Source organism: Salmo trutta, chromosome 37, assembly GCF_901001165.1.
Source record: "Salmo trutta chromosome 37, fSalTru1.1, whole genome shotgun sequence".
NCBI classification, from domain to species: Eukaryota; Metazoa; Chordata; class Actinopteri; order Salmoniformes; family Salmonidae; genus Salmo; species Salmo trutta.
In genome coordinates, this window is record NC_042993.1 from 22,382,695 (window position 1) to 22,408,305 (window position 25,611).

A 25,611-nucleotide genomic window follows, 5' to 3' on the forward strand; every position below is an offset into this window, starting at 1 on the left:
CTCGATAGTAGGAATAACGCAAATCCTCCCCATACAGTGAACGAAGTCGTTAAGATTCCACAAATAAACTCCATCCAAAGTCCATCTATCCCTCCGTAGGCTACTGCTGTGCGTCCCACCATAGATAATACAACATTGGAAATATACCAAAACAGTACACTCTGGTGCCCAAATAGTCACTTGAATCGGGAAACAATCCTACATGGATCCACTTTTGACATTTTATTTAGGGGGAATTATTAGGCTATAGTCCATGCATCCTTGTGTAAGTAGCATACAGTACAAAGACCGTTGCGGTCTTGCATTGCAGGGATGGGGAATGAGTAGCGTGGCTTGGATCTAACGCATGGCTGATATGGACAAAGAAAAGGTGGAGGGGATGTTTTTGTAGTTTTTTCTATACGCGGGGAAAAACGCGGGGGTTGGTTTCTGAGATGCCACAGGCTTGGGAACCTGAGACGGAATGGTATAACGGGAGGGCGGCTCGTTTAGTCTCAGCAAGGAGGGGACTGTGTACCAGACGGGGTGGAGTGATACATCGCCTAGCCCCTCTCCGTGCAGACGGCGTTGTGTCCCGTTTGCCTAGAGCTGGGAGAATACTGTATCGCAAGTAGGCCTATAGCAGACAGAGAGAGGGGCCGGTCTATGGGAGGGACTAGCGCAGAGGGAGAATTGGAAGGAGGAGGGGGCGGGGAGGCGGCACGGGTGCTGTTTCTCCAGTCTCTTTCCCCTGTCTTTGTCTCACACTCTTTTGTTAGCCATGCCTAGCCTGCTGGTTCTAGCAGGGATCATGGAGAAAAATGGGGGCTACGGCGGGGATCTAGCCGGCTCCGGGTTCGGAAGCGAAGGTCTCCTGGTGCCACCCGACGAGGAAGAAGACGACTCCCGTGCCCTGAGGGTCGCGCTGGGCCAGCTGTCTCTACTGGGGCTTGGTGAAGGCGAGGACGGTGGCGGGGCTCCTGGAACGGGAGTACAGGATCGGAGTAACAATAACAATAACCATCACAACCATACCAATAATATTGGCGGAGGTGGTGGTGACACAGGGCTTTTGCAAGGGAAGAACAAGTTATGTGTCCTGTACGAGGGTTCAAGTGAGACGAAAGGACGAGGCTGCAACATAACAGAATGCGTCCCCGTGCCCAGCTCAGAACATGTGGCCGAAATAGTGGGGAGACAAGGTAAAGATTCCAACCAAATGTTCCTATTGAAAGTTATGTTGCAGTTCTGAGCTAAATGTGTCTCCCTGTAGTTTGTAGGGTGTTTTGATAATGCTCTAACTGTTACGTTAGCTGGTGTTATTGATATAGAAAAGGGAGTGGTGTTATTTTTTGTTGTATTCTACCACTCTTTGACCATGGTAACAAATCTGTTTCAAGTTAACATACAGTGGCAGAAACTGCAACATTGTTGCAACTAGGCTCGGTTCTATTGTTCGTCTAGTGAATTTCAAATGTGGGGAGACACAAAGCAGGACTGTAACCGTTACCTCATGGGCGCATTATTCTACATCCAGCCATCACTGTCAGCTCACAGACGCACACTTCAGGCAGGGATCGCACTTGCTTCCTTTGTCGTCTGAACGCGCGAGACTGTTAAAAAAAAACAACAACGTGCTACTGGTAACGGAGGAATCTCGTTCGCCCAAATGATTTCTTCTCTTTATTGTGAATATAACTTGTATTTGAGTAACGATTGACGTTTTCAAGCGGTGGTTTTCATGTTCGTAAATTCTAATTATGTTCGTTGTTTTTGTTGCTGACTGCTCCAGTGACACAATTAGACAATGGCAAGAGTGTTTCTCTATTTTCTCTTTTCTTGGGCAGTTTAAAAGTGAATTCCCAGATTTAAGATGGATATATCTGTGTATTGAGTAATTGTCGAAGACCTCGACATGAACTTGAATGACAGCAGCTGTCAAACAAAGGTGTGAAAGTGAGAGGGTGTGAGGGGAGGTGTACCTTATTAGGCAGTGTTACCAGTAGACACTCGGGATGATCATAGGAATCGAAGCGTGACTCAGCCAGAAGTTGGACCAACGTGTCGAGTTGAATGTTCTGTGGTTCTTCTATTTTCTGATATAAGATAAGAACAAATAATAACAAAATATGTGGCCTTTTTAAAACCTATTGCCCATATTGTTATTGTGATCAACTCAAAATGGCTATTTATCAGACTGTAATATATTGATTCTCCAGATTGCTTGTAACCTGTCCAACTCTCAGAACCAGCAACTCAAGGTTGTTGATTTTTATTTATTGCTTTGTGCGACGTGGGTGTTTTTGTTTGACTGCACCTATTGTTGACTGGCTCTGTTATGATGAGTCCAGAAGATACAGAGGGCTTGGTTAGACAAGCAAGGATAAATGGGTGGGTCAGAGGCACTGGGCATTGAAAGGGAGTCACACCCAGACACCCAAACCAAGGGCTCCCTTACCTAATGGGAGGGGGGGTGGGGGTGTAAGTAAGGGAAACCAATTCAGCCAGTGAATCCTAATTCATGTTTTTGGTGTTACACAAATAAACAGGTCCCCACAATGTCAAGTGGGTCCAAGGCAACAGAGACCATTTGCTTCAACTCCATTTTTTCCACAGATGTGGGGATCTGGTTTTTGTTGTGCCGTTAAGTGCCCTCATCTTCCTGTGCGTCTCCTGTTCGTTACTCTGCAGTGTAAGCTTCGCATTTTAATGGGGTAACTGAAGACAACCAGAGGGTGGATCCAGTGAGCACAAGTGCAGCAGAGGGCTTTGTGTTGACTGAGAAGTGCTGATTTGGGGGATTTGGGATGAGCTCCTTTTGATTCAGGGCCTCGTTAGTTAGTTCACATTTAACGCCCTCCTTCCCAGGGTCGATTACTGCCTGGTGAATCTGGCAAGTTAATGTCCCGTCCTGGAGAGGCAAATATTATCGTTTTGTCCTTTGTCAAAGTCATTTGAATTGATTCTGGAGGATGATTTTGTGTCGTCTAGGGCTATATTATTACAACTTTAGGTCAAGGGTGGGTTTGATGTGCATGCGCCACTAACAATGAACACAGTACTGGAAAGCATGCTCTCCAAATGAAAGACATGGCACACAGTTGTGGAATGATCTAGAATGATCTTTGTCATTTTCCTGAAGGAAATTATAAAGGTTCCAGTGGAGTACTTTTCTTTGTCTCCTCTGTTCATAGTTTAAAGTTTTTACGTCGCCTATTGGTCTCACCTTAAATATCCATTCTCCTTCCTGCTACATAGGATCACAAAAACGTACATCTATCCTAAGTTAACACATGGTTTAATATAATAACATTGTGGTTATTACATGAGTTATAACTATCATACATATTATAAAGCTTGAGTGTTCCTTCTAACACCATCATGCTTGAACCCCAGCTAATATCATCACCGCCATCGTCCTCAATAAATAAATAATAATTGTAGTTTGAACTCTTCAGCCCTCAGGCCTCACTGAGTCACTCGGTCAGTGCCATCCAGGCTTCTGAAGTGTGTGCTCTAGTAAGTGGGGCTATTTAGTAGCATTAGGGAAGCACATTTCCCTCGGTTAGAGGTGATCATGACATTTGATCCACACTGCTAAAGTCCCTGCCCAGGGACTGCAGTTGAAAACAAGCAGGTTGGCTAAAACGGGCACTTTTACAGTAATGTTGATTAATGTGTACTGTCCCTGAAAAAAACGACATTTAATAAAGTAAGTAAAGTAAAGTGTATTTAGGCTACTGATGTAATGGTGTGCTGTGATTTGTAGTGCTACTCAGAAAGACGAGCTGAGGCCTGACCATTGAATAAATTGATAGTTATTGGTACCAGACCACGGACATACATACGCCTCTTAAAGAACCTGCTAAGGGGAGACACTCAGGGATTCTTAGAGGTGGAAAATAAACGTGCATTTCAGAATGAGAACGGTAGCTGCACACCTGCATATATATGTCACCACAGGCTGCCGTAGTGGGGCGTTGCACACCGTTTCCTGTTGGGTGTAATATACAGAGTACGGCTGTGTTTACCATATCCCTCTTGACCTCAAGTGCTCTTAACAACCCTACTCTACAATTACTCATTTATTTATTCCCCTCTTTTTATTATTACAACGTCTCAGTATTAGAGACTAAGGTGATTTGACATGAAATAGCATTAGCCTGTACTCTCTCACATCTAGGGTCTCGCTAAAAGCACTTAATATAGTCAGCTTTTACACACTGATCAAAAACAGAGCAAATGCACTGCAATAAAGGACCCCAAAATGATGTATGTGTGGGCCGGAGGTACCAGACTTGTCAGTTCAAGGAGAGGGGCTGGTTGTTTATGACAACACTGTTGAATGCATCCATAATTGTAGCCATAGCACAGAATAGTTCTGATGTCCTTTGGAAACAGGTACAATAACTCATCTGTTTATCAATGTTTGTACATAGGAAATTCAATAAAGGGGTATTCTAAAAATACTTTGATGTCTACAGTCTCTTCAATTATTTAAGATTTTACAGCAGATTGAGACTTGATGTCATGTGAAAACATATGACTTAGTAATGATAATCTTGGCAGAAATTGAAAAAAAAGTATAATACTGTAAAATGTTGTAAAGGGGATAAAGACTGGTGACCATTGCTGGACTGTCTAAAAACTCTGAAGTTGCGAGCATTTTAGACCAAAATTTGCCATCTTTTTAAAAGGTATGTCAAAGGTCAACTATCAATTCTGTCTTTGTTTCCATAGAAGAGGAAAACATAAAAAATAGCTTTGTATTACCATGTAGTAGTAACAATCTTAGCTATTTCAAATTCCTTATATTTGATGAGTGTAACAGAAAATTGAATTCATTGTGACCTTGGCCATTTTCAAACTTTGCCTTTTTGTTTCTGCAGGTTGCAAGATCAAAGCCTTGCGGGCCAAGACCAACACCTACATCAAGACCCCTGTGAGGGGTGAGGAGCCTGTGTTTCTCATCACGGGCCGAAAGGAGGATGTGGCCCTGGCCCGGCGCGAGATCATCTCTGCCGCCGAGCACTTCTCCATGCTCCGAGCGTCCCGCAACAAGCTTGGCGTGTCCTTCAGCGGTTCCCCGCCTGCGCCCCTGCCGGGCCAGACCACCATCCAGGTGAGGGTGCCCTACCGCGTGGTGGGGCTGGTGGTGGGGCCCAAGGGTTCCACCATCAAACGCATCCAACAGCAAACCTGCACCTACATTGTCACCCCTAGCCGAGACCGTGACCCCGTCTTCGAGATCACGGGATCACCCAGCAACGCCGAGAGGGCCCGTGAGGAGATCGAGGCGCACATCGCATTCCGAACGGGAGGTCTGCACGACCACAACAACGAGAATGACTGCCTGGGGCCAGAAGGCGGCAGCCCAGTAGGCTCTGGGGGTCTGGAGAGCCGCCTGCAGCAGGTGTGGGGTCTGCAGGGGGGCCAGCGCAAGCCATTGACCAGTAGCTTCCGCCAGAACTTCTCAGATGCCATGGTTGGAGGAGGGGAAGGAGGTGGGGTAATCTTCAGCAAGGGCAACTTCAACAGCCCTGGAGAGAAGCCCTGCTCCTACTTTGGCTCAGAGGGCACCCAGAGTTGGGGAGACCCAGACTACCCAAAACAGGTGGCCTTCTATGCCCAGCAGCGCTCCAAGAGCTTTGGAGGCCTGCCCCTGCCCCTGACCAGACTCTCTCCAGGCCTTTCTGACCCTTGTGGCGGGAACAACGGCAACTCCTCGGGCACCAGCATCACTATTCTGTCTGGCTCGCCTCATGCCCAGGCCCGCCGTGCCCACAGCGAGCCAACCTCGGGCGTGGGGTTCCCTGGACGCCTCCCTGTACCGGACTCGCCACCGGCCATCCTCCGGGACTGCATGACCTGCTTCGAGAGCAAAGTGACGGCCGCCCTGGTGCCCTGCGGCCACAACCTCTTCTGCATGGAGTGTGCCATCCGCATCTGTGAGCTCAACCATCCAGAGTGCCCGGTGTGCCACACCCTGGTCTCTCAGGCTATCCGAATATTCTCCTAAAAAACACCACGTCAGTTTTTATCATTCGTTTTATCACAGTGTTTGTTTGACAATTATTTACTATTATTATTATGATTATTATTATACTTTTCTTTTCTCAGAACATTTTAAACAAACAAGCAGATATTTTAGAAGGCACTGCTTGCTTTACTAAAAAGTATAAGAAATATTTTGAATTTTTTCTTTTATATATATATATATACATATATATTTTATAAAAGTTTTGTTTATAAGAAAAGTATAGTACCTAGCATTTTTTCTGTTTTTTTTACTGCTGCTGTTTTTCATTCACGAATCACAGTGTGGGCGGAGTAGATAGGAACGTGAACATTTTACGATTCAGATTTATTTTACCATGAAGTGGTTTTATATGGAGGAAAGGAAGGAGGTGATCATTGAGGTTCAGTTTAACTCCCTGGTTGATATCTTATCTGTACCTGAATGATATGGGAGGTCAAAATCAAACAGAAGGAAAAATATTTAATCTTTCATTGCACCTTACAATCGTCTTAGTTTTGGATAGTCAGATTAATGATTGTCAATCATCCAGAAAAATTACATAGCTGATGAAAAGGTAAATCCCACAATGTGGCAAAAAAAAAATGGAACAAACTGTGATATTGTCATTGAAAGTCTACATTTGTTCCAATCGAAGGACAAACTATTCCATCATTGTCACCTTTCTGACATTTGTATCCCTTTACAAGCTCGTGGTTATACCTGGTAGTCCTCCCTAAACACCTGTAAGAATGGTAACAATATAGGACAGAATAGCAGACAAACGCCTTTCTTTATGCAGATATGTTTTATAGATTTCATTTTTCACAAAGAGGTGAATGAATGCTACACATTTGTATTGCTGAAATGTTGACTTCTGTTACACCTTGAATATCACTGCAGTTTGGTGAAAAGTTTCAGCGATGCCTGTTCCTCGTGGCACTTGAAAAGCATGTTTCTTTCGCCGGTGTTAAAGCACTGATTTCATTTGTGAGGCCAAAAGCCTTGGAATTCTTCCAGTTGGCTAATTTGGGAGATCCGTCTCCCCGGCGGACTAGTTTCAAAGCCAACTAATACCCACTTTATTGTCTTATGTGGTAATTTAGCTGTTGTCTGAACGATGTAGGACAAAAACGAGAGTCGCTTTTGACAGGCATCTCTCTGAGGTTTGCGCAGTTAGAGCGTCAGCCATTAGAGTGGACAGAAGCTGAGGAAAACATTGAGCTGTTCTCTGAATTGGTAATAGAGTGTGCCTAAATGGGCGAAAAGCTCCTAGAATACAGTACCACCATCCACAGAGCTCCCTCGTCACCCCCGTCCAGCAGCTTTGTATTTTAGCTCAGAGGCCTATAATTATCAGAGCTGTGCAGGAGCAGGTGTTTAATAGCGCACTGTGGATCTGACCTCAACTTGGAGGTCTTTTTTAGCCCCCTCTTTTTCTATTTTCTTTGGGAGTGCACCCCCCCGCTTACTGTTCGATAGTTGGCTATTGAGGGTAGTAATGACTGCAGCCGACCCACAATGCATTGCCTCCCTGTGTGGGGCGTATTGTCTATGCCCAGTGGTGGCGTGGGCCTGGAGTGCTCGGACACGGCCCGGAGAGACTCATTGATAATTAGGCAAATTGTCCGGTCCAGGTGCGGACCGTGCGGGGGACCCTGGTGCTGACCGCCCCATCCCTCTGTCACAGGCACAGAAGGTCCAGTCTGGGTGCAGCTGGGCGAATGGGACCCCTCCTTCCGTATCCCCCTCCCTCTTTCCTTCTCTGCTGCTCTGAGCAATCCCTACTAGGGAGAGGGGCCTCCTTTGTCCCAACACTCAGGAAAAAAGCAGCATTTGAAAGAAAGAGACCAACTGAACAGGCTGCCAGCTCTGAAATGAGAGTGAGGGGACTTTGGAGAAAGAAAGGATATCTACAGTGTCAGTAGATACAGTAATTACCAGGTGTAACATTCTGACACACAGATCCAATTCTTTGAAATTTCCCAATGAACTAGATGTCTCCATGTGTTCTCAATAAGATAAGGGTATGAAAACATGCAGACATATATCATTTAAGAGTACAAGGTGTCTGATCACTTGGAGTTCATCACCCCATCCCAAATTGGATGGAGGCCTTTGTGACAGAGAGCGAGTGCAGATCGAAGTTTCCATAGAGAGCCCCCCCCCCCCCCCCTTATCTCCCGTCTGTATGGGACATCCTGCAGCTGCCCACTCACCACAAACACACAGGCTTAGCCAATGGCAGGCTAGCACTGGGCCTTCAGAATGAAATCAGACGATTGTAATTGACAGGAAAGCGGAGGAAACGCCCCATTTAGCCACCGCTCATGCTGAATCAAATTACACACCCTTTGCCTCTGCCTTAGCCCCAGCCTGGGGATTTCAGAGGGAGGGAGGGTGGATTAGAGCCGTTGGAGGATAAGAGGGAGGCTTTTGGAGGTGGAGAGAGAGAAGGCTGCTCCCAAAGAAAAGAGAACCTGCAGATCTAGTCTTTGTGAGAGGGGTCATTTGTGTGTCTTCAGTGAAGGGGTAGTTAGAAGGCTGCTGCCTCATGTTTGCTGGTGGTGGCAGGTGAACAAGGACATGCTGGTGATTCAGCTGGTCTCCCACTAACACTGCATAAGATCGCTCTATTGCGTTTTTTCAGGAGAACACTTTTGCTCAACTTCTGCCCATCAAAATATGATGAATAGTTACAATAGACTGTTGTCCCTAGTCTAGGCAGCAACAGAGCCCCCCTTTCCCCCATTGTATTGTCAGCAGACCACTCCTGTTGTCCGTGGACTGTGAAGAAATTGTACTTTCAGAGTATCTAAATTCTATTACATATATAGAAATTAATTGACTATTTATGAATGGGGAGAACTGCACAGTGGTTTGGTCTGAACTTTCAATGACAATTTCAAGGCAGTATAACGCTGTTAAATGAATATAGTATTTTCTATTCTTTTTTATTTTGTTTTAAGCCTTAATATTTTGTATTCAAATATTAATATTGCTTTCACTTTGGCATGAACGTTTAGTGACATACAGTAGGCCTTCAATAGTATTGCCCCTTAAAAAAAACTTTCACGTAACTATTAGTCAGAAAAGAATGTGAATCAACCTGGTTGGTTGGGATTAAATGGAATTGGGAAATTAGGCTCATAAAGACTTTACATTAAAATATAGAGTAAAGCACCTTATGAGAAAACACCTATAATTAATACCAAACTGACCGCTGATGGTGAATATTTCTTCATAGATTTTGAAAGACATGCACATAAGGTTTCCCTATCATGTTTTTATAATATACTTATTGTTATTCCTTGTAGTAGTGGTATTATGGGAGACCTCTCATCCATTCAGTCAGTACTGATGACTTGGTTGAGTTTGCACTGGTTTAATGTAGAGGGCTTTTTAGAGAGGCTCACTGTTTTAGAGGCTGTGGGAGAAATTTGCATTGTGCTTTATGAGAAAGGATTCTGCGCATCTGTGTATATATATATATATATATATCAGTAATTTACGTCCAGTCAAATGCCTGCTATATAAGTGGGAAATTGATTATTTTTACAAGGTATCCTTTTGAATTTGTTTGTTTATGGATTTTGAAGATCACTTTGATTTATATATATATATATATATATATAATGTCCCCTCATCCTTAAACACAAAGACGTATATTGATAGGCTACTTATATGTATGGATCTAATAAACTTAAGCATTTCATCAAGTCAAATATATAGATAACAATAATACAATACCACATACTGTAATGATGAATACAGGGCTGTATTGATGTTTCCACTGACATATACCGATACATTCTCTCAAATATGTAAAGACATGTGTTCTAAAATATTCCTAGATCCTTTTGGATGAATCAGGTTTTATGTACATTAGGATGAAAAGCAATAATGTCAATACTGCAACAGTAAACAAAAGAGCCAGTTTAGTAAGTTCAAAGAATTCAGCGCCATCCATAACACAACCTTGATTCATTTGAATATTATTCCATTTTTGTCTATCTTCTAAAAATGCATATGGATTTATGCCAATGTAGGATGAGAAATGTAATTAATTAGTATCGGTTTCAGGCACAAGAGCATGTTTTTGTTGCTTTCCTACGTCTTGCTTTTAGTAATTTTTGACTGCTTAATCCCGTCTTTTTCACATTGAATATTAATAAGACTGCAAGCATACCTCAAATACAGGGTGTGCCAACACCAGTGCAACCTCAAGATTTCCTCCTCTTAGTATCTGTGGAATTTTGAGAACACAATACCTATTATTTGGAAGAAAGCAATTGCATTGTAAAAGTAAGCTTTTCAGTGTAAACATGCAATGCTTTTCAGGAACATAACATGAACAATTGAGGCATTTCCTGTCTGTCGAAAGCGGGAACTCATAAACTCCTATGGTGATAGATTGGTGTTTAAGTGACAACTTAAATCACACTAAAGTAGACGCAATGGTAAGACAGAAGGCTGGATAATTTCCATAGGATCTGTCGAAGACCTCTTCCATATGAACATATTCTGATGCCCAATGCATTGAGCCAAACATTTTCATCACTTGACAAAGTAGCATTTATTTAACATGTATTACTCTGTATTTATTCATGTTTAGGGAGAAACATTTATAGTTACCATAAGCATATCGTGAGAATATATTTCAGTTTTTAGATTGTTTCCAAAACATGTTTTGTAACTGATTTGATGGCACAATTTAATTATTTCTTTATGCTGTCTGTTATAAGTAGTTGTCATTATCCAGCTTTTAGCTGATTTAAAATAAAAGGTCAAAAGGTAGCCAAAGAACAAAACCTTGGGAGAGGTTCGAGGACATCTATAAGAATTATATTGCTGATCATAAGCTTACAATTCTACGAATGTTAACACATTTCGCCCTTATCATAGTTTGGATTTATTGATGAAGGTGGCTGTGGTCAATACAATAATAATCAGCTTTCGTTTTTAATAACCCACTAGTGATAGTTTTGTCAAAAGTCACACAGCATACAAGCTTCAGTCAATATCTGTGAAATGGAGCTTGTCTCAATAAAGACATCCTGTTTCAGTTTGGTCTTTTTTTATGCTACAGTAGCTTCAGTGGTCAACTACCCAATCACTGCCCAAAGACACCAATCCTAATGCATCACCCTCTTACGTTGTATTTATATTGGTATTATTGCCAACTTAGATTTATTAATAATTATGCCAATAAGTTTTGTTTCATCATCACAGCTGTTAATGTGAAAAGGGTAGTCTTGGAAAGTTGATGTTTCTTCAGAATGGGGCAGGAACACATACTAAATTAGAAAAAGAAGGGGGAGAGATTTGTATTTGTTTACAATTCTGTTAAAATTCATGTTGAATTGCAGCTGAAGGGCTAGATTCGTCTCAAAGACCCCAGACTGAACAATAGTTGAATAATGCATAAGAAAGTTGTTAAGATTACACAAATACCCTGCAGTACCTCTGTTAGAGTTAAAAAAATACTGTGGTTTTAATTTAATATTGTTTCTAGTTAACTTTATTCACCATGTCAAAGTATGATAGTTGAAGTTTAGTACAGTACATAAGAGTAACAGTAAAATTAAGATCCCATGGCATTACATTATTTCATCAACACAACCACAAGGTGTATAAAAAGCTTTAAAGAAATTAATATGGACATATATTTAATTCCATATATTTACCTTGAGGTGTAATTGATATAGAAATTAAAATAATGACTGTCTTATAAGATGAGGTATAGCTTGATATATGCACCCACTCACCCAGTATATGAAGTACTCCACTTCCTTTAGTGGAGAAACAAAGATGCCGGTGAGATAACTCTTAGGGGGATGTCTATTTCATTAACTATTTTTTTCAATTGTTAGTGTTCTTTACAATATATTAAAGTAACCATAGAAACTCTGAACAGTTTTCTTCTCTTTAACAAATGTACAACTCTTTATGCATTATGTATAACAATAATAGCACCCCTTTCAAGGAGCGATAGGAAATCCTTTAAATTGATGCACTTAAGCAATTATTCCAACCTATCATAATCACAAGATGAGCAAGTAATGCATTTGAATGTAAAAGAAATGACCAGTGCACTCCTTTTACCTATTGGTTTATACATTTTAAAGTGAGATGGAAAGAATTTGTAAGAAGGTTTTACCGCAGTCTATATTTGAGTTCTTCCACATACATTTATAGAAAGCGACTTAAAAAAAACCCTATTATTACAGTTTCTTAAATCTATTTTGCTAACATGTGTTATTATTTCATAGAAAGACGAGGAATAAGTCAGTTTCTGGATGTTATTTATGAAAATCTTAAAATTAAGAAAACATATGAGTAATCTCAAGAAATTTGTTTTTTAGTTAAAAATACAAGAAGTTAATATATTTCTAAACACAGGAAAGTTGGTTTCTGCTAACGGTAAAAAAAATAAAAAATGTTTTATTTATGAAAGTTATGGATTCACCTCCACTGTATTTCATTGTAAATGAAATAAGAGTTGATGTGGGTTCCCCATAGCTTATATTTTAACTTCCGATATGCACTATTTCAAAGAACACCAGTGCATTCACAGTGGAATTATGACAGAAAATAATATAATATTTTTAGGATTTGGAGGTATTTTAGTCACTGAGCATCAATTCCGTGCCTCAATTACACATTTATTTCTTGCATCAGCACTCTTTCTCTATGCTGCTTGCTTACCTTTTCCCCTTTGACCAACCCCATACTGACTGGCCCCATTACACATTTCCTCTGAAGTCTTAACTTCCTTTTATTAATCTCTAACTTTTTATGCTAACACAGCTTCAGTTGTGATTGCAATGCTGAGAACGAGTGATTCAGGTGTCCCACAGGGGCACATGTAACGTATACAGATACACACACACATTCATATATCTACTACTTGGGACCCTTTGTGATTGGTAAGGCAAGAGAGGACATCATCAAAGCCTTAATGAATGAATACCTTAAAATTGGGCTCAAGTTTCTTCGTGAAAACATGACAGGGTGAGAACTGAGCTGAGTGATCAATAGTTTAGCACATAGGCACACTGTGTAGTAGATCTATGGTAACCAGCCACACACACATCCATATCCGTACTAGTTTGCATGTATCTTGTATGGTCACCTAGACTGGATAAACACCACAGATGCTATGTGTTTGGTTTTAACACAAGGGGTCTGTGGCTGGTTGTTCCTTGTAGATTTTCATAGTTGGCGCCCCTTCAGAAACAGAAAAAAAGGACAAGTGTTTCAGGTGAAGCAAAGAGAGGCCGTTTCAGTCCCCATGTGACACCGTCAGTATTTTGTCCTTTTCATTTTCTCATCACAGTTCTATAAAAGGGGAGGAAAGCTTGGTTGTCATTCCTTCACATATGGATGAAGCTAAAATGTATTTATTTAAATCTCAAAACTAGGTAGTTAAAAGTGAACATTTGTGGTACAATTCAACATGTCAGGACGGTATATTTTCCGCCACCACTGACTGAAGCACGGGGACTGAAATGACCTTCCGGCCATCACGTCGTCCTCTTCTGAAGGGGCCACTGCAGTCTGACAGTTTGTCTTTGGTAGTGTTTCTTCAGATTCTCCCGGCAACGTAGAAGTGTTTCATACCGGTCTTATAGTGGTCTTTGTGCATTAGTTTTGGGTCAGCATCTCCTGGCTTTAGTTTCTGGTTTCTCTGTGATCAGTGAGAGAGGGTTTGCCATGTGGCTGGCCGTCACTTTGATAAAATAAAAAAAAAAGTCTTCTTTGAACTGTTACAGTGTGTCATGCCCGCAAGAGGCATGTGATATTGCAGGTTTATTTCTTAGCACATGTTTTTGTGAATAATTTTTGACTTTTTATTATTGTATCTGCGCCATATTAGTTTTGGTTTCTGTTATTTTTTCAAAGATGTATTGTAAATGTTTCTAATAAAACAAAAATGACATCACTTCCGATGGATGCTCTTTGCTTTGTCTTGAGTATTTTAAATAGTTGCAGTTGTGAAATGGCAAACAAGTGCCATAAGTGAAGTACCATACAGTAACTCCACAGTATGTCATTTTTCATTGAAAAGTAGGCACAAATAAGGCATATGGTTAAGGCATAAAATAAGAAGCAAGACTTAAGAAATCACATTTATTTATACATATGCAATCTAAAGACACATGAGAATTAACATTTTAAAAACCTAACCTTTACCACCCAATTTACTATTGGGAATGTCCCAAGGGGAAAAAAACTCAGCAGGATAATGACTGTTTACACTGGTGACCTTCAGCTGTGGTAGTGGCACCCTGAAACTTTCCCCACACCTCCCCTCTTTTGCCAAACTAGCAGATCTATAAGGGCTAGTATCCTCCCAAGTGCTTACTCTTACCAACCTACTGCCAGAACTACACACACCCAGAACGAAGAGAAAATATAACCATAAAAAAGTGACCTGGGAAACTCTTACGGGATATCCCAGAAGGCATGATACAGTTCCAGTTACATACAGTGGATAAGGGGTGGAGGGGGGGGGGGGGGCAATGGAGTTCATTTACAGTAAAACAAGCCGTCTTGTGTACATCAAGAGACGCAGCAGCGGGCAAGGCTGAGTGCCCTTACTACCCATCTCTTGCAACATGAGCTGTCCATCCATCTAGGACAGCAGGGAGGGCACCACTCAGAGACCATGGTATATGACCACCACTCCAACCAATATCCCCTTATCACCCTCCCATATCTCCACAGTCACGGAGAAAGCGACAGCAATTCAGTTAAACCGGAAAAGGATGGTTCACGGTGATAAAGGATAACACCCAAAAGAGCAAGACTGCTTTGTTAGCAAAAAAGACATAGGCCTATGTGAGAAATATTGCTGTGCACAAAGTACTTTGTAATGGGTTTCAACAGGGAGGAGGAAAATGTTGATCACAAAAAAAAATCTGAAGAGCAAACTTTATTCTGTGTAAAGAATAAAAGGGAAGTCGAAGAGCATTGATAAAATGGACATGAAAAGTTTGTGCAGTTTAGATTGGCCTGAAATTTCACCAGGTACATTTGGGATGAGATGGCTTAACTCCTCGTTTCCCCATTAGCCAAGAGTAGTTACATTTAATAACTCCATCATAAAAGGATTTGATTACCAGTGAAATCAAGAACAAAAATAGAGGACACCCGTCATATATAGAAGCAGCTTCACATCAAACCCTTTGGTCAAACAAGACCTCAATATAGTGTTAAATAAATATCATTGGGACAAACTCAAATACGTTTGGGAGGAGCTGCCTGACAATGGGGGGGGGGGGGGGGGGTTACACTTCAACAATCTTATTGCCCTTTTTCTGTGCTGGGGAATTGGGTGTGTTCACAGGCTTATTAAATTGAGGGGGGGTGGTCAGTTCACAATGAGTGAGAAAAACTGTGGAAAGATATGGCAGACCATACCCTAACATGCTAAATTTCTCAATTCATGTAAATTAATTCAATTCGTGTCCCCTTTCATATTTAAAACCAATCAAGCCAAGGCGTAACCATAAAGCTTATTGAATTATATGGGGACAGACTTCTCAGATGAAACAATGCATAGAGGCTATGGAAACACTTGGTTGCCCCCCTTGGTCTCCCTGTCCTTCTGCCTCCTTGTCTCTAGGTTTCTCCTCCTTGTCTCCCAGTCCTCCCTCCCCGTCTACCCGTCTGTCCCTGACTCTCCCTGGCAGTGGTGAGGCCTCAGTTGTTCTGGCAGCAGGCACTCGACTTGGCAGCGTTCTGCGTGGGCTGCACCGTGATCGGCACCACATTGGAGTTGGGCGAGAAGTCGGCGTCGCTGCGGCCCGTCATTTGCCTCTGGGACACAATGTTGTAGATGGCTACAGGAGACGGACAGACAGACAAACAGGTGAGGACAACAGTTGCTGTTGGGTTGTTGGGTGATGAGAAAGGGAGAGTTTCGTCAAAGTCTACAGTGGATACAAAACTGAGAACAAGATGGTCATGCAATTGGGACCTAACAGCATTTCACTTTCCAGGGTTGTGTAAATAAATACCAAAACAAACATGAAATGGAGACAAGCTATCATAGAAACCAGCAGCACCCTGTGGCTCCTGGGGATTGAACTTCTGCACCTTCTCTAGGATTACTCTCGAGTCTAGCATGCAAAACTAACTTCAGACTGACTCATACATGCCACTGACTGATGGTGAATCCCCAAGTCAGTTCCCTGCCTCTAAATTAGCAAAAGATTGAAAACGAGCAGACAAGACAACCTCAACTAACCCTTGACCTGATATTTCAACCACTAGCTACAGTCAGCATGCTTCCCGGGTCAGGGAGTCTCTAGTTCAATTCCTACATGGCTGTGCTTGAGCACTGCTATGCACTCTGCTTCTCTCTTAAATGAGCTAATTAGAACTTTCTATGAATAACACATTTGTTGAAGAGTAGAATTACAAAGTGTACAAACTCAGGCAGCGGGAATTGTATGTGGAGGAGGAAAGCAGAACACAAATAGCAGGGAGCATGCTGACAGCCATATATCAATTGATTTGAAGGCCTCACTCAGTGAGGCTTGTTCCTCAGACACTCTTGGGTTTGAGTCGGCTGTTGCTAATTTTTTATTTTATAGCGGCCATGCATTAACAAGGGCCTTTCTAAGGTGTGGTTAATACGTCAATGCCTCTCAGTAAGTTGCACTTGTAGAGGTACTTAATGTGAGTTGTTCTGGGTATGAGGGACTAAAATTGTGTCTTCGTAAAACGATGAGACATCTGGAAAGAAGAGCTAAACTACTTTTACACTGTAACATGCATGAGGGCACCAGCTGTTCCGGACGACTGTGTGATCACGCTTTCCGCAGCCGATGTGAGTAAGACCTTTAAACAGGTCAACATTCACAAGGTCGCAGGGCCAGACGGATTACCAGGATGTGTACTGCGAGCATACACTGATCATTGTCTTCACCGACATTTTCAACCTCTCCCTGTACGAGTCTGTAATACCAACATGTTTTCAGCAGACCACCATAATCCCTGTGCCCAAGAACACTAAGGGAACCGTCCTAAATGACTTCCGACCCGTAGCACTCACGTCTGCAGCCATGAAGTTCTTTGAAAGGCTGGTCATGGCTCACATCAACACCATTATCCCAGAAACCCTAGACCCAGTTCAATTTTCATACCGCCCTAACAGATCCACAGATGATGCAATCTCTATTGCACTCCACACTGCCCTTTCCTACCTGGACAAAAGGAACACCTATGTGAGAATGCTATTCATTGACTACAGCTCAGCGTTCAACACCATAGTGCCCTCAAAGCTCATCAAAGGACCCTGGGACTAAACACCTCCCTCTGCAACTGGATCCTGGACGTCCTGACGGCCCCCAGGTGGTAAGGATAGGTAACACATGCGCCACGCTGATCCTCAACACAGGGGCCCCTCAGGGGTGCGTGCTCAGTCCCCTCCTGTACTCCCTGTTCACTCATGACTGCACGGCCAGGCATGACTCCAGCACCTTCATTAAGTTTGGCGATGACAACAGTGGTAGGCCTGATCACCGACAAGATAGCCAATAGGGAGGTCAGAGACCTGACCATGTGGTGCCAGGAGATGATTGTGGACTACAGGAAAAGGAGGACCGAGCACGCCCCCATTCTCATCGACGGGGCTGTAGTGGAGCAGGTTGAGAGCTTCAAGTTCCTTGGTGGCCACATCACCAACATGGTCCAAGCACATCAAGACAGTCGTGAAGAGGACACAACAAAACCTATTCCCCCCTCAGGAGACTGAGAAGATTTGTCATGGGTCCTCAGATCCTCAAAAGGTTCTACAGCTGCACCATCGAGAGCATCCTGACTGGTTGCATCACTGCCTGGTATGGCAACTGCTCTGCCTCCGACCGCAAGGCACTACAGGGGGTAGTGCGTACGGCCCAGCACATCACTGGGGCCAAGCTCCCTGCCATCCAGGACCTCTATACCAGGTGGTGTCAGAGGAAGTCCCTAAAAATGGTCAAAGACTGCAGTCACCCTAGTCATAGACTGTTCTCTCTGCTACCGCACGGCAAGTGGTACCAGAGCGCCAAGTCTAGGTCCAAGAGGCTTCTAAACAGCTTCTACCCCCAAGCCATAACTCCTGAACATCAAATCAAATGGCTACCCAGACTATTTGCATTGCCTGCCCCCCCCCTCTCTTTTACACCACTGCTACGCTCTTATCTATGCACAGTCACTTTAATAACCCTACCTACATGTATATATTACCTTGACTAACCGGTGCCCCCACACATCGACTCTGTACCCGTAGTCCCTGTATATAGTCTCGCTATTGTTATTTTACAGCTGCTCTTTAACTACTTGTTACTTTTATTTATTATTCACATTTTTAACTGCATTGTTGGTTAGGGGCTTGTAAGTAAGCATTTCACTGTAAGGTCTACACCTGTTGTATTCGGCACATGTAACTAATCAAATTTGATAGCTCACATTTGTATTTCAATGTACATATTGCGACCAGACCAAAAAAATGCTTTAGTCATTTTCTGGCAAACAGCAGATCTGATTGAGGCTCACACAAAGTGTCATTGTCTGAGTGTGCCAATTACAGATGCTTTTGACCTTAAAAAAATGTCAGGTACTGTTCAATTTACTGCAGAGTAATCTTACAGTAGAGGCCTCGTAATAACCTGGATTTTGCTGCCATCTATTGGTGGAAGATGAGTCACCACTGAACAAATGGACTACAAAGCTCTCAGAGTACAAAGAATTGATTTATATATATATATATATATAGAAACGTTTGGTATGGCCGTTAATATAAGATGTGTGAAGAGGAGACCTTTTCTTGGACTAGCAACTCTTTTTAAGCCTTTTAAGTGTTAGAGTAGGCCAGCTCTTTCACAAGTTGGCATGACTGTGTGCACTACAGGGTGAACACAAGTTGCTTTGGGGCAATTTCACTTCAAAAATGTATACCAAACAAAAACCATAGATTTTTGTTATGCATAGAACACTATGCATAAAGACTAATTGTAACAATTTCCACAGAAAACTATACAAAAACATTTACAGGAAGAACTGCACAGATAAAGTTTGGTAATAATAAATACAGATTTTACTGTAATTCTACAGTTTCCAATAAATGTTATTTTATAATTTACTGTATAAATTGTTAAATGAAGTTACAGTGCATAGAATTGTATGGTTTGTTAAACTTTTACAATCAATGGTTTATGTTTAGCAGACATTTAAAAGTAAAAATTGGAGTCTGGGCAATTCCATTGTTACGGAATTACACTTTGTTAAAAACCACAAGCAGTCCCAGTGTATATGGTAGGCAGTGTTGCATGGTATATTTAAGCAATAAGGCCTGAGCTGGTGTGGTATACTGGCCAGATACCACAAATCCCTGAGGTGCCTTATTGCTATTATAAACTGGTTACCAACGTAATTAGAGCAGTAAAAATACATGTTGTCATACCCATGGTATACGGTCTGATATACCACGGCTGTCAGCCAATCCGCATTCAGGGCTGAACCACCCAGTTTATAATGTACACTAACCTGTGAGAATAGTCTGGAAAGCCAGCTCCACATTAGAGGAGTCTAACGCCGAGGTCTCCAGGAAAGACAGTCCATGCTTCTCTGTGAAAGTGGAGAAACAAAATACAAAAAAATAAACTCACAGGTCATATTCATTGTCCGTACTAGTGGGCACTTCATAAAACAGCCATCCAGTCATTATACATAAGCAATGAGGCTATTTGCAACAGCCACCACAGTGTAGGCTAACTGATAGAGAAAATAAAAATGTCATTATGTCGGTGACCCTTTGTAGTCGTGCTGCATGAGCCAACCCTGGTGACAAATCAATAGCAGAAATTGAACGAGAGCCTGTGATTTCACATGGCATGCTTGTTTACTCTACACAATGACGTCTTCTAGAACAATTCCATTCACACACACACACACACACACACACACACACACACACACACACACACACACACACACACACACACACACACACACGTATATATATCAGACACTCTTATCAAGAGCAATTTACAAGTCAAAGTGTATTCCATGCATGAAACAAGACTCAAGGTCATAAGTAAACACTTGAAACATTATGCAGAGCTACAAAGGAGAAGTGTGATAAGCTGGAAATGTCACATTGGAGTGTGGAGAGAAGCTAAAATCACAATGGAGTCAACTTGACTGGCTTTTTTTCTATTGCTGGGGATGTGCATTCAGAACCATGGGCTGTTAACCACTGACAGAGGAAGCCTGATGGGAGCTCTTGTCTCCACATCAAAGAGCAGCCCCTAAGGGGAAAGTAGAGAGTGGAAGGCATTCCCTTGTCCACTGCGAGGCTCAGGTGCATCACTTTCCCCAGATTCTTTTTGAAATGTGTTTAAAATGCCCTTATTCTAATTTTGAAAGCGAGATTATGGCCATATTTACCAAAACATTGGTATTGTGTTGTTGTTCAGATTGCCGTATTGCTTTGTCTACTGCCATTGCGAATAAAAAGGCTAAAATTATTGAGGGAGAAACAACTCTCCTGTACTGTCCCCTTGGTTTGTAATGCTGTGGAAGAATCAGCACAAACAGATTAACAAGATGGCTATAAAAAAATAAACTAGTTGATGTGAGGATACCTGCCAAGGCCTTGGCCTCATCCGTGGGCACGGCCCTGAGGTGGCGCAGGTCACTCTTGTTTCCCACCAGCATGATGACAATGTTGCTGTCAGCGTGGTCCTGCAGCTCCTTCAGCCAGCGTTCAGCGTTTTCATACGTCAGGTGCTTGGCGATGTCGTACACCAGCAGTGCCCCAACTGCCCCACGGTAGTACCTACACAGAGGACAGGAGGAGAGAAATAAGTGTTACTGGGAGCAGTGGTGGACAGAACAGCTAAGCATTGGCTGAGTCAATGGAGTGGTAGATTTAGTTTGTCGTTCCCTACATGAAATACTATTGCATACATCATAAGCAAAGGACTCAAAGTTTCCAACAAGATGGGAACATTAGAAAATTAGCAGAAGTAGGCTGGAATGTTCTGTACGCACAAATATCCTCAATGGCTGGGTTTACACAGGAAGCCCAAGTCTGATATTTTTTCCATTGATTGGTCATTTGACCAATCCCATCAGCCCTTTACACATCAGATCTTTCAGCGCTCATTTGTGAAAAGGATCTGACGGGATTGGTCAAATGACCAATTAGTTAAATAAAGATCCGAATTGGGCTGTGTCTAAACACTGCAAATATGTCAAAAGGTACCTGGCAGACAGACACAAAACAAACAAATCTCTATGCGTGCGAGCTGTGTTAATACTCACGCTGAGGTGATGGCTCTGTAGCGCTCCTGTCCCGCAGTGTCCCAGATCTGGGCCTTGACGGTCTTGCCCTCCACATGGATGCTGCGCGTGGCAAACTCCACCCCAATGGTGCTCTTGCTCTCCAGGTTGAACTCGTTGCGGGTGAAGCGGGACAGCAGGTTACTCTTCCCCACTCCAGAGTCCCCAATCAGCACCACTGGAGCACACAGAGAGGATCGAGGGCATGAGTCAGACAGACACCACCAGAATAACAATACATTACGCTACCCACTGTACAGGGGTCGACAAACAACTTGTTTTCTACGATGTAGGAACAGGAACACTCAGTGGGGATAAAACAGGTCTGATAAAAAAAATTGTGGTAGAAGATACGACAGCTCCTGATTGGGTCGCACCATGTGTCTGCTGTTCTGTTAGTGATTAACGGTCTACTGAGAGGGCCTGACTCTACTTGACTGTAGTTCAATAAACAATATTTGTGTTTTTGCTATAGACAAAGCCCCATGACGTGAAGTTTCGACCTTTGTGAGGTAGCGCCTAGGCTAAGTATTGTCATGAATGACCGAAGTTTGATTTAATTGACCAAGATGATGCCTTGTGTAGTTCACCCTATTCACTTAGCACCACCACTGAACCCTGCCCTTATGGAGTAATTAAACATTTGGCACCTGTTCCCGTTGACACCCATTCATTTCCAAACACAAGGCGGGGTGTTGGGAAAGAGGATTTTACAATGACTAAAATCCAGGTGAGTTAGGAGGAAAATCCTAACTCAGAAACTCACCACCCTGTTATTAGGAAATAGGAACTGGTTGTGTGTTGATGAGGCCTTATTGACACATAGCCTACATTCTGTGGGAGTAGGACATGTTAATCATACAAGCTAAGCATGGAACCTCATCACATGAAAATGCTACAGTGGCGCAACAGATAGTTGGGAACCTGCCTACCAATTGACGATTGTGCTGACTGACTCAAGCTAGGAGAACCTAACAAAAGATCACTTGTTCCACAGGAAATCCATTGGCAACTCTTCACATCAGTTAGTAACATGAGAACTGGGACTATGTAGTTCCAAGAATATCCTTGTCATGTGCAAGAAGGACTCAGAACTACAATTCCATTAGACTAGCCTATCTTCAGGTCACGCTATCTGGTAACAGTGATAATACGGTGGCAGAGGAACTAACAGCAGCATTATTTAACTACGGGTGCGCTTGTCACCAGAAACATATCACCAATTTAGGCTACAGTATTGCGTAGGCTGCATTCCAGAGTTCTAAAGATACAACCATTCTACAATCATTGTTCTATTCTTGGAAGCCATCACTACATAGCATAGGCCTAAACAGTGTAGTCTAGCTTCCTTAAAAATCGAAATTCTATTTCCCAATACAGTATAAGGAAGTGATTTTAAGTAGGCCTATCTTATCTGGAAGTCGAATCAACAAGAGAGCATATGAATTTGTAAAGAGAGCACTCAGTAGGAGTCCTTTAAACAAGAAAGCTGGTCAACTTGCTGTGCAACACTTACAAGCTCCTAGTCAAGAGCAGTGATTCAACCACTCACCTGACTGGCTCATGCCTAAACACTGAGGGTGCAGTAAAGAAAGCAATTAAAAGCAGGAAACTGGAGGGGGAGGAACCTACTGGTTATGTGGCCTACTGACAGTCCTCACTTTAGGCTCTATGGGGCAGTGGGTTCTAGCTGTGTACCACTGAATTCAGGTACTCGTGCTATTTGGCCAGCACCAAGGTATTTTATCTGAAAGTTAGATTAGCATAACTTATCTTCACTACGGTCAGAGGCCTTCTGTATAGGGACAGACACAGACCAACACACACACACTTGATTCATGCAGGTCTTTCCAGTTTGACAACAGATGTTTGTTTGGGGTTCTACATTTGAACAAAGGACCCTGTGCACTTTATTTCCCTTTGTCCAGGACAAAACAACCCACGAGGGAAGTAGTTAGTGTAAGTAAGTACAGGTGAGCAGTAAGTATCCACTATCATTGTAACATACCAATTGTTGTTGTATTCATAATGTAGGCCTACACATTCTCATATGTAGGCCTAACAATAGGCTACAGTGCATGTGCACAGAAAAGTCTGGGAAAGGTACAACTAAACAACAGAACATAAGGTCGAGACAAGTCATGTTGAGTAGGGGCCAATAAGCTTTCACTCTGTGCTATCTGTTAGATGAATTAGGCCAAGGTCATCTTTACCCCACTTCATTCAGATGTAAACAGATCGTGGAGATGACTGCTTTCTCTAAACCCAGTGACCCACCACTACACCAGGTCAATGGAATCCCTACAAACAGAATGGTGCTTAAAGGCTAAACCAAGTGGTCACTGGTCACCTTAAGGCAATCCGTTTGAGTAAATGTAGTATTTTGAGGTGTCATCCTGCCATAGTCAGTGGGCTATATGACTCCTGTTGACCAATACTTCCTCTCCTGATGATTGCGTCATAGGCCCACCACAAGATGACTAAACAACAGATGCCACTTAATGGACAGTTACTTGGTGCTTATTAACTGTCAATGTTTAGTGCTGTTGCAATCAACTAGACTACTACACAGTTATAGCCATATTTCTACTGAATGGAAACAATAGTTTCAGCAATTCAGAGTGAAGTTGTAACTGGTACTGCTACGCATTTCCTCGTGTCATTGAGAACTGATTTTGGCAGCGCTCGTTACATAGTTGCAGCAAAACAGTCCGAATAATTTTGACAGGGCGGAAGCGGCGACAAATGAAATGTATTACATTGAAAGCGGTGTGGTGCTGAACCAACTGTAGGTCGAAATGACTACACTCAAAAAATGGCAATGTCCTAGTAAAGTATCCTAAACACACTCACCTTTGAAAAGATAGTCATATTCGTCTTCTCTATTCGTCATTTCTTCAACGTTTCTACCTACGGAAATGTGAAATATTCAAACCCTTCCGTGGTGGTTTCTCTGTTCAATTCGACAAAACTTCTTGACCATTTATCTCGCAACCGACCGCTTCCTTAGAACGAACAACCGAGTCAAAAAGGTACATTCGCACTATGTCAACACCTCCAATATATTATTAGACTATATGTATCCTATTTGACTGTGAAATTTTTAAAGACAACAAACTATCTTTCACAAACTTTCGACTCCTCTTCCCGACCACTTGTAATGTCCCATTTCCGAGCGACGTAACGTCGAGTTTCTAGCCCCGCCCTTTACCCAGTTTCGACTGGCCAATGGACGACTGATACCTGTCACTGACTTTCCTGTGATTGGTCTACATTGTTGTCATTCATGATTTGCCTCCACTGATCCTACTCATCGCCTCTTGGGTGATGTCTTCAGTCTCAAGCCTTCCCAGGTATGCTGATGCCGCGTTCAAAACACCTGGGACCTCGGAAATCTCCGACTTCGGACTTCAGTGCGTTCAAGACAACTGGGAACTACTGCACACAGCTCGGACACCCATGCATACCCCACAAGACATGCCACCAGAGGTCTCTTCACAGCCCCCAAGTCCAAAACAGACTATGGGAGGCGCACAACACTGCGTAGAGCCATCACTACATGGAACTCTATTCCACATCAAGTAACTCATGCCAGCAATAAAATTTGATTTAAAAAACAGATAAAAATACATCTTATGGAACAGCATAGACACATGCATACAAACCCTACACACATGTACACATGGATTTTGTGTTATATATATGTGGTAGTAGAGGCCTGAGGAAAAACACTTAATATGTTATGAATGTATTGTAATGTTTTTAAAATGTATAACTATCTTAATTTTGCTGGACCACAGCAGCAGCTAATGTGGATCCATAATAAATACAAATACAAAACTCGGAAAAAACGAGTTCCGACTGGGAAAAAATATTTTTGAACGGTCATCCAACTCAGAATTCCAGTTCGGGAACTCGGGCCTCTTTTTACAGCTCCGACTTTCGACCTAAAGATCACTGACGTCAGGATTTGAACACGTTTCTTACGGTTTCCCAGTTGTCTTGAAAGCACCATGAGCCTCAGGTTTAATTGATCTTTGGCACGGTATCATAATGACGTCACAGCACTGCAGCACGTGAACTGTAGGCTATGCTTATGCAGCTAAATATATGCACTTAATATATACTTCTTTGTCAATCTGGATGTAGGTCTATAGGCCTATTTATTGTATTTTTTTTGCACCTTGGGACTGAAAAAAGCACTACAAATTAAATGTATTATTATTATTGTTATTATAGGTTTAGCCAAGGACTACTTATGAGATCAATATGGTCAA

At 42.4% G+C, this 25,611-nt stretch overlaps 2 protein-coding genes across 2 annotated transcripts; one reads left to right on the forward strand and one right to left on the reverse strand.

The window, feature by feature from the left end:
• Nucleotides 1-396: 396 nt before the first annotated feature.
• On the forward strand, nt 397-6,002 carry LOC115176827 (RNA-binding protein MEX3A). The gene is made up of 2 exons (XM_029737154.1): nt 397-1,181; nt 4,869-6,002. Exons 1-2 carry the CDS (start codon nt 761-763, stop codon nt 5,996-5,998), a joined length of 1,551 nt encoding a protein of 516 aa, XP_029593014.1. The 5' UTR covers nt 397-760; the 3' UTR covers nt 5,999-6,002.
• An 8,112-nt stretch (nt 6,003-14,114) lies between these two features.
• On the reverse strand, nt 14,115-24,536 carry LOC115176829 (ras-related protein Rab-11A). The gene is made up of 5 exons (XM_029737155.1): nt 24,188-24,536; nt 21,317-21,512; nt 20,635-20,828; nt 19,535-19,615; nt 14,115-15,843 (listed from the first exon to the last, which is right to left on the reverse strand). Exons 1-5 carry the CDS (start codon nt 24,225-24,227, stop codon nt 15,704-15,706), a joined length of 651 nt encoding a protein of 216 aa, XP_029593015.1. The 5' UTR covers nt 24,228-24,536; the 3' UTR covers nt 14,115-15,703.
• Nucleotides 24,537-25,611: the final 1,075 nt, after the last annotated feature.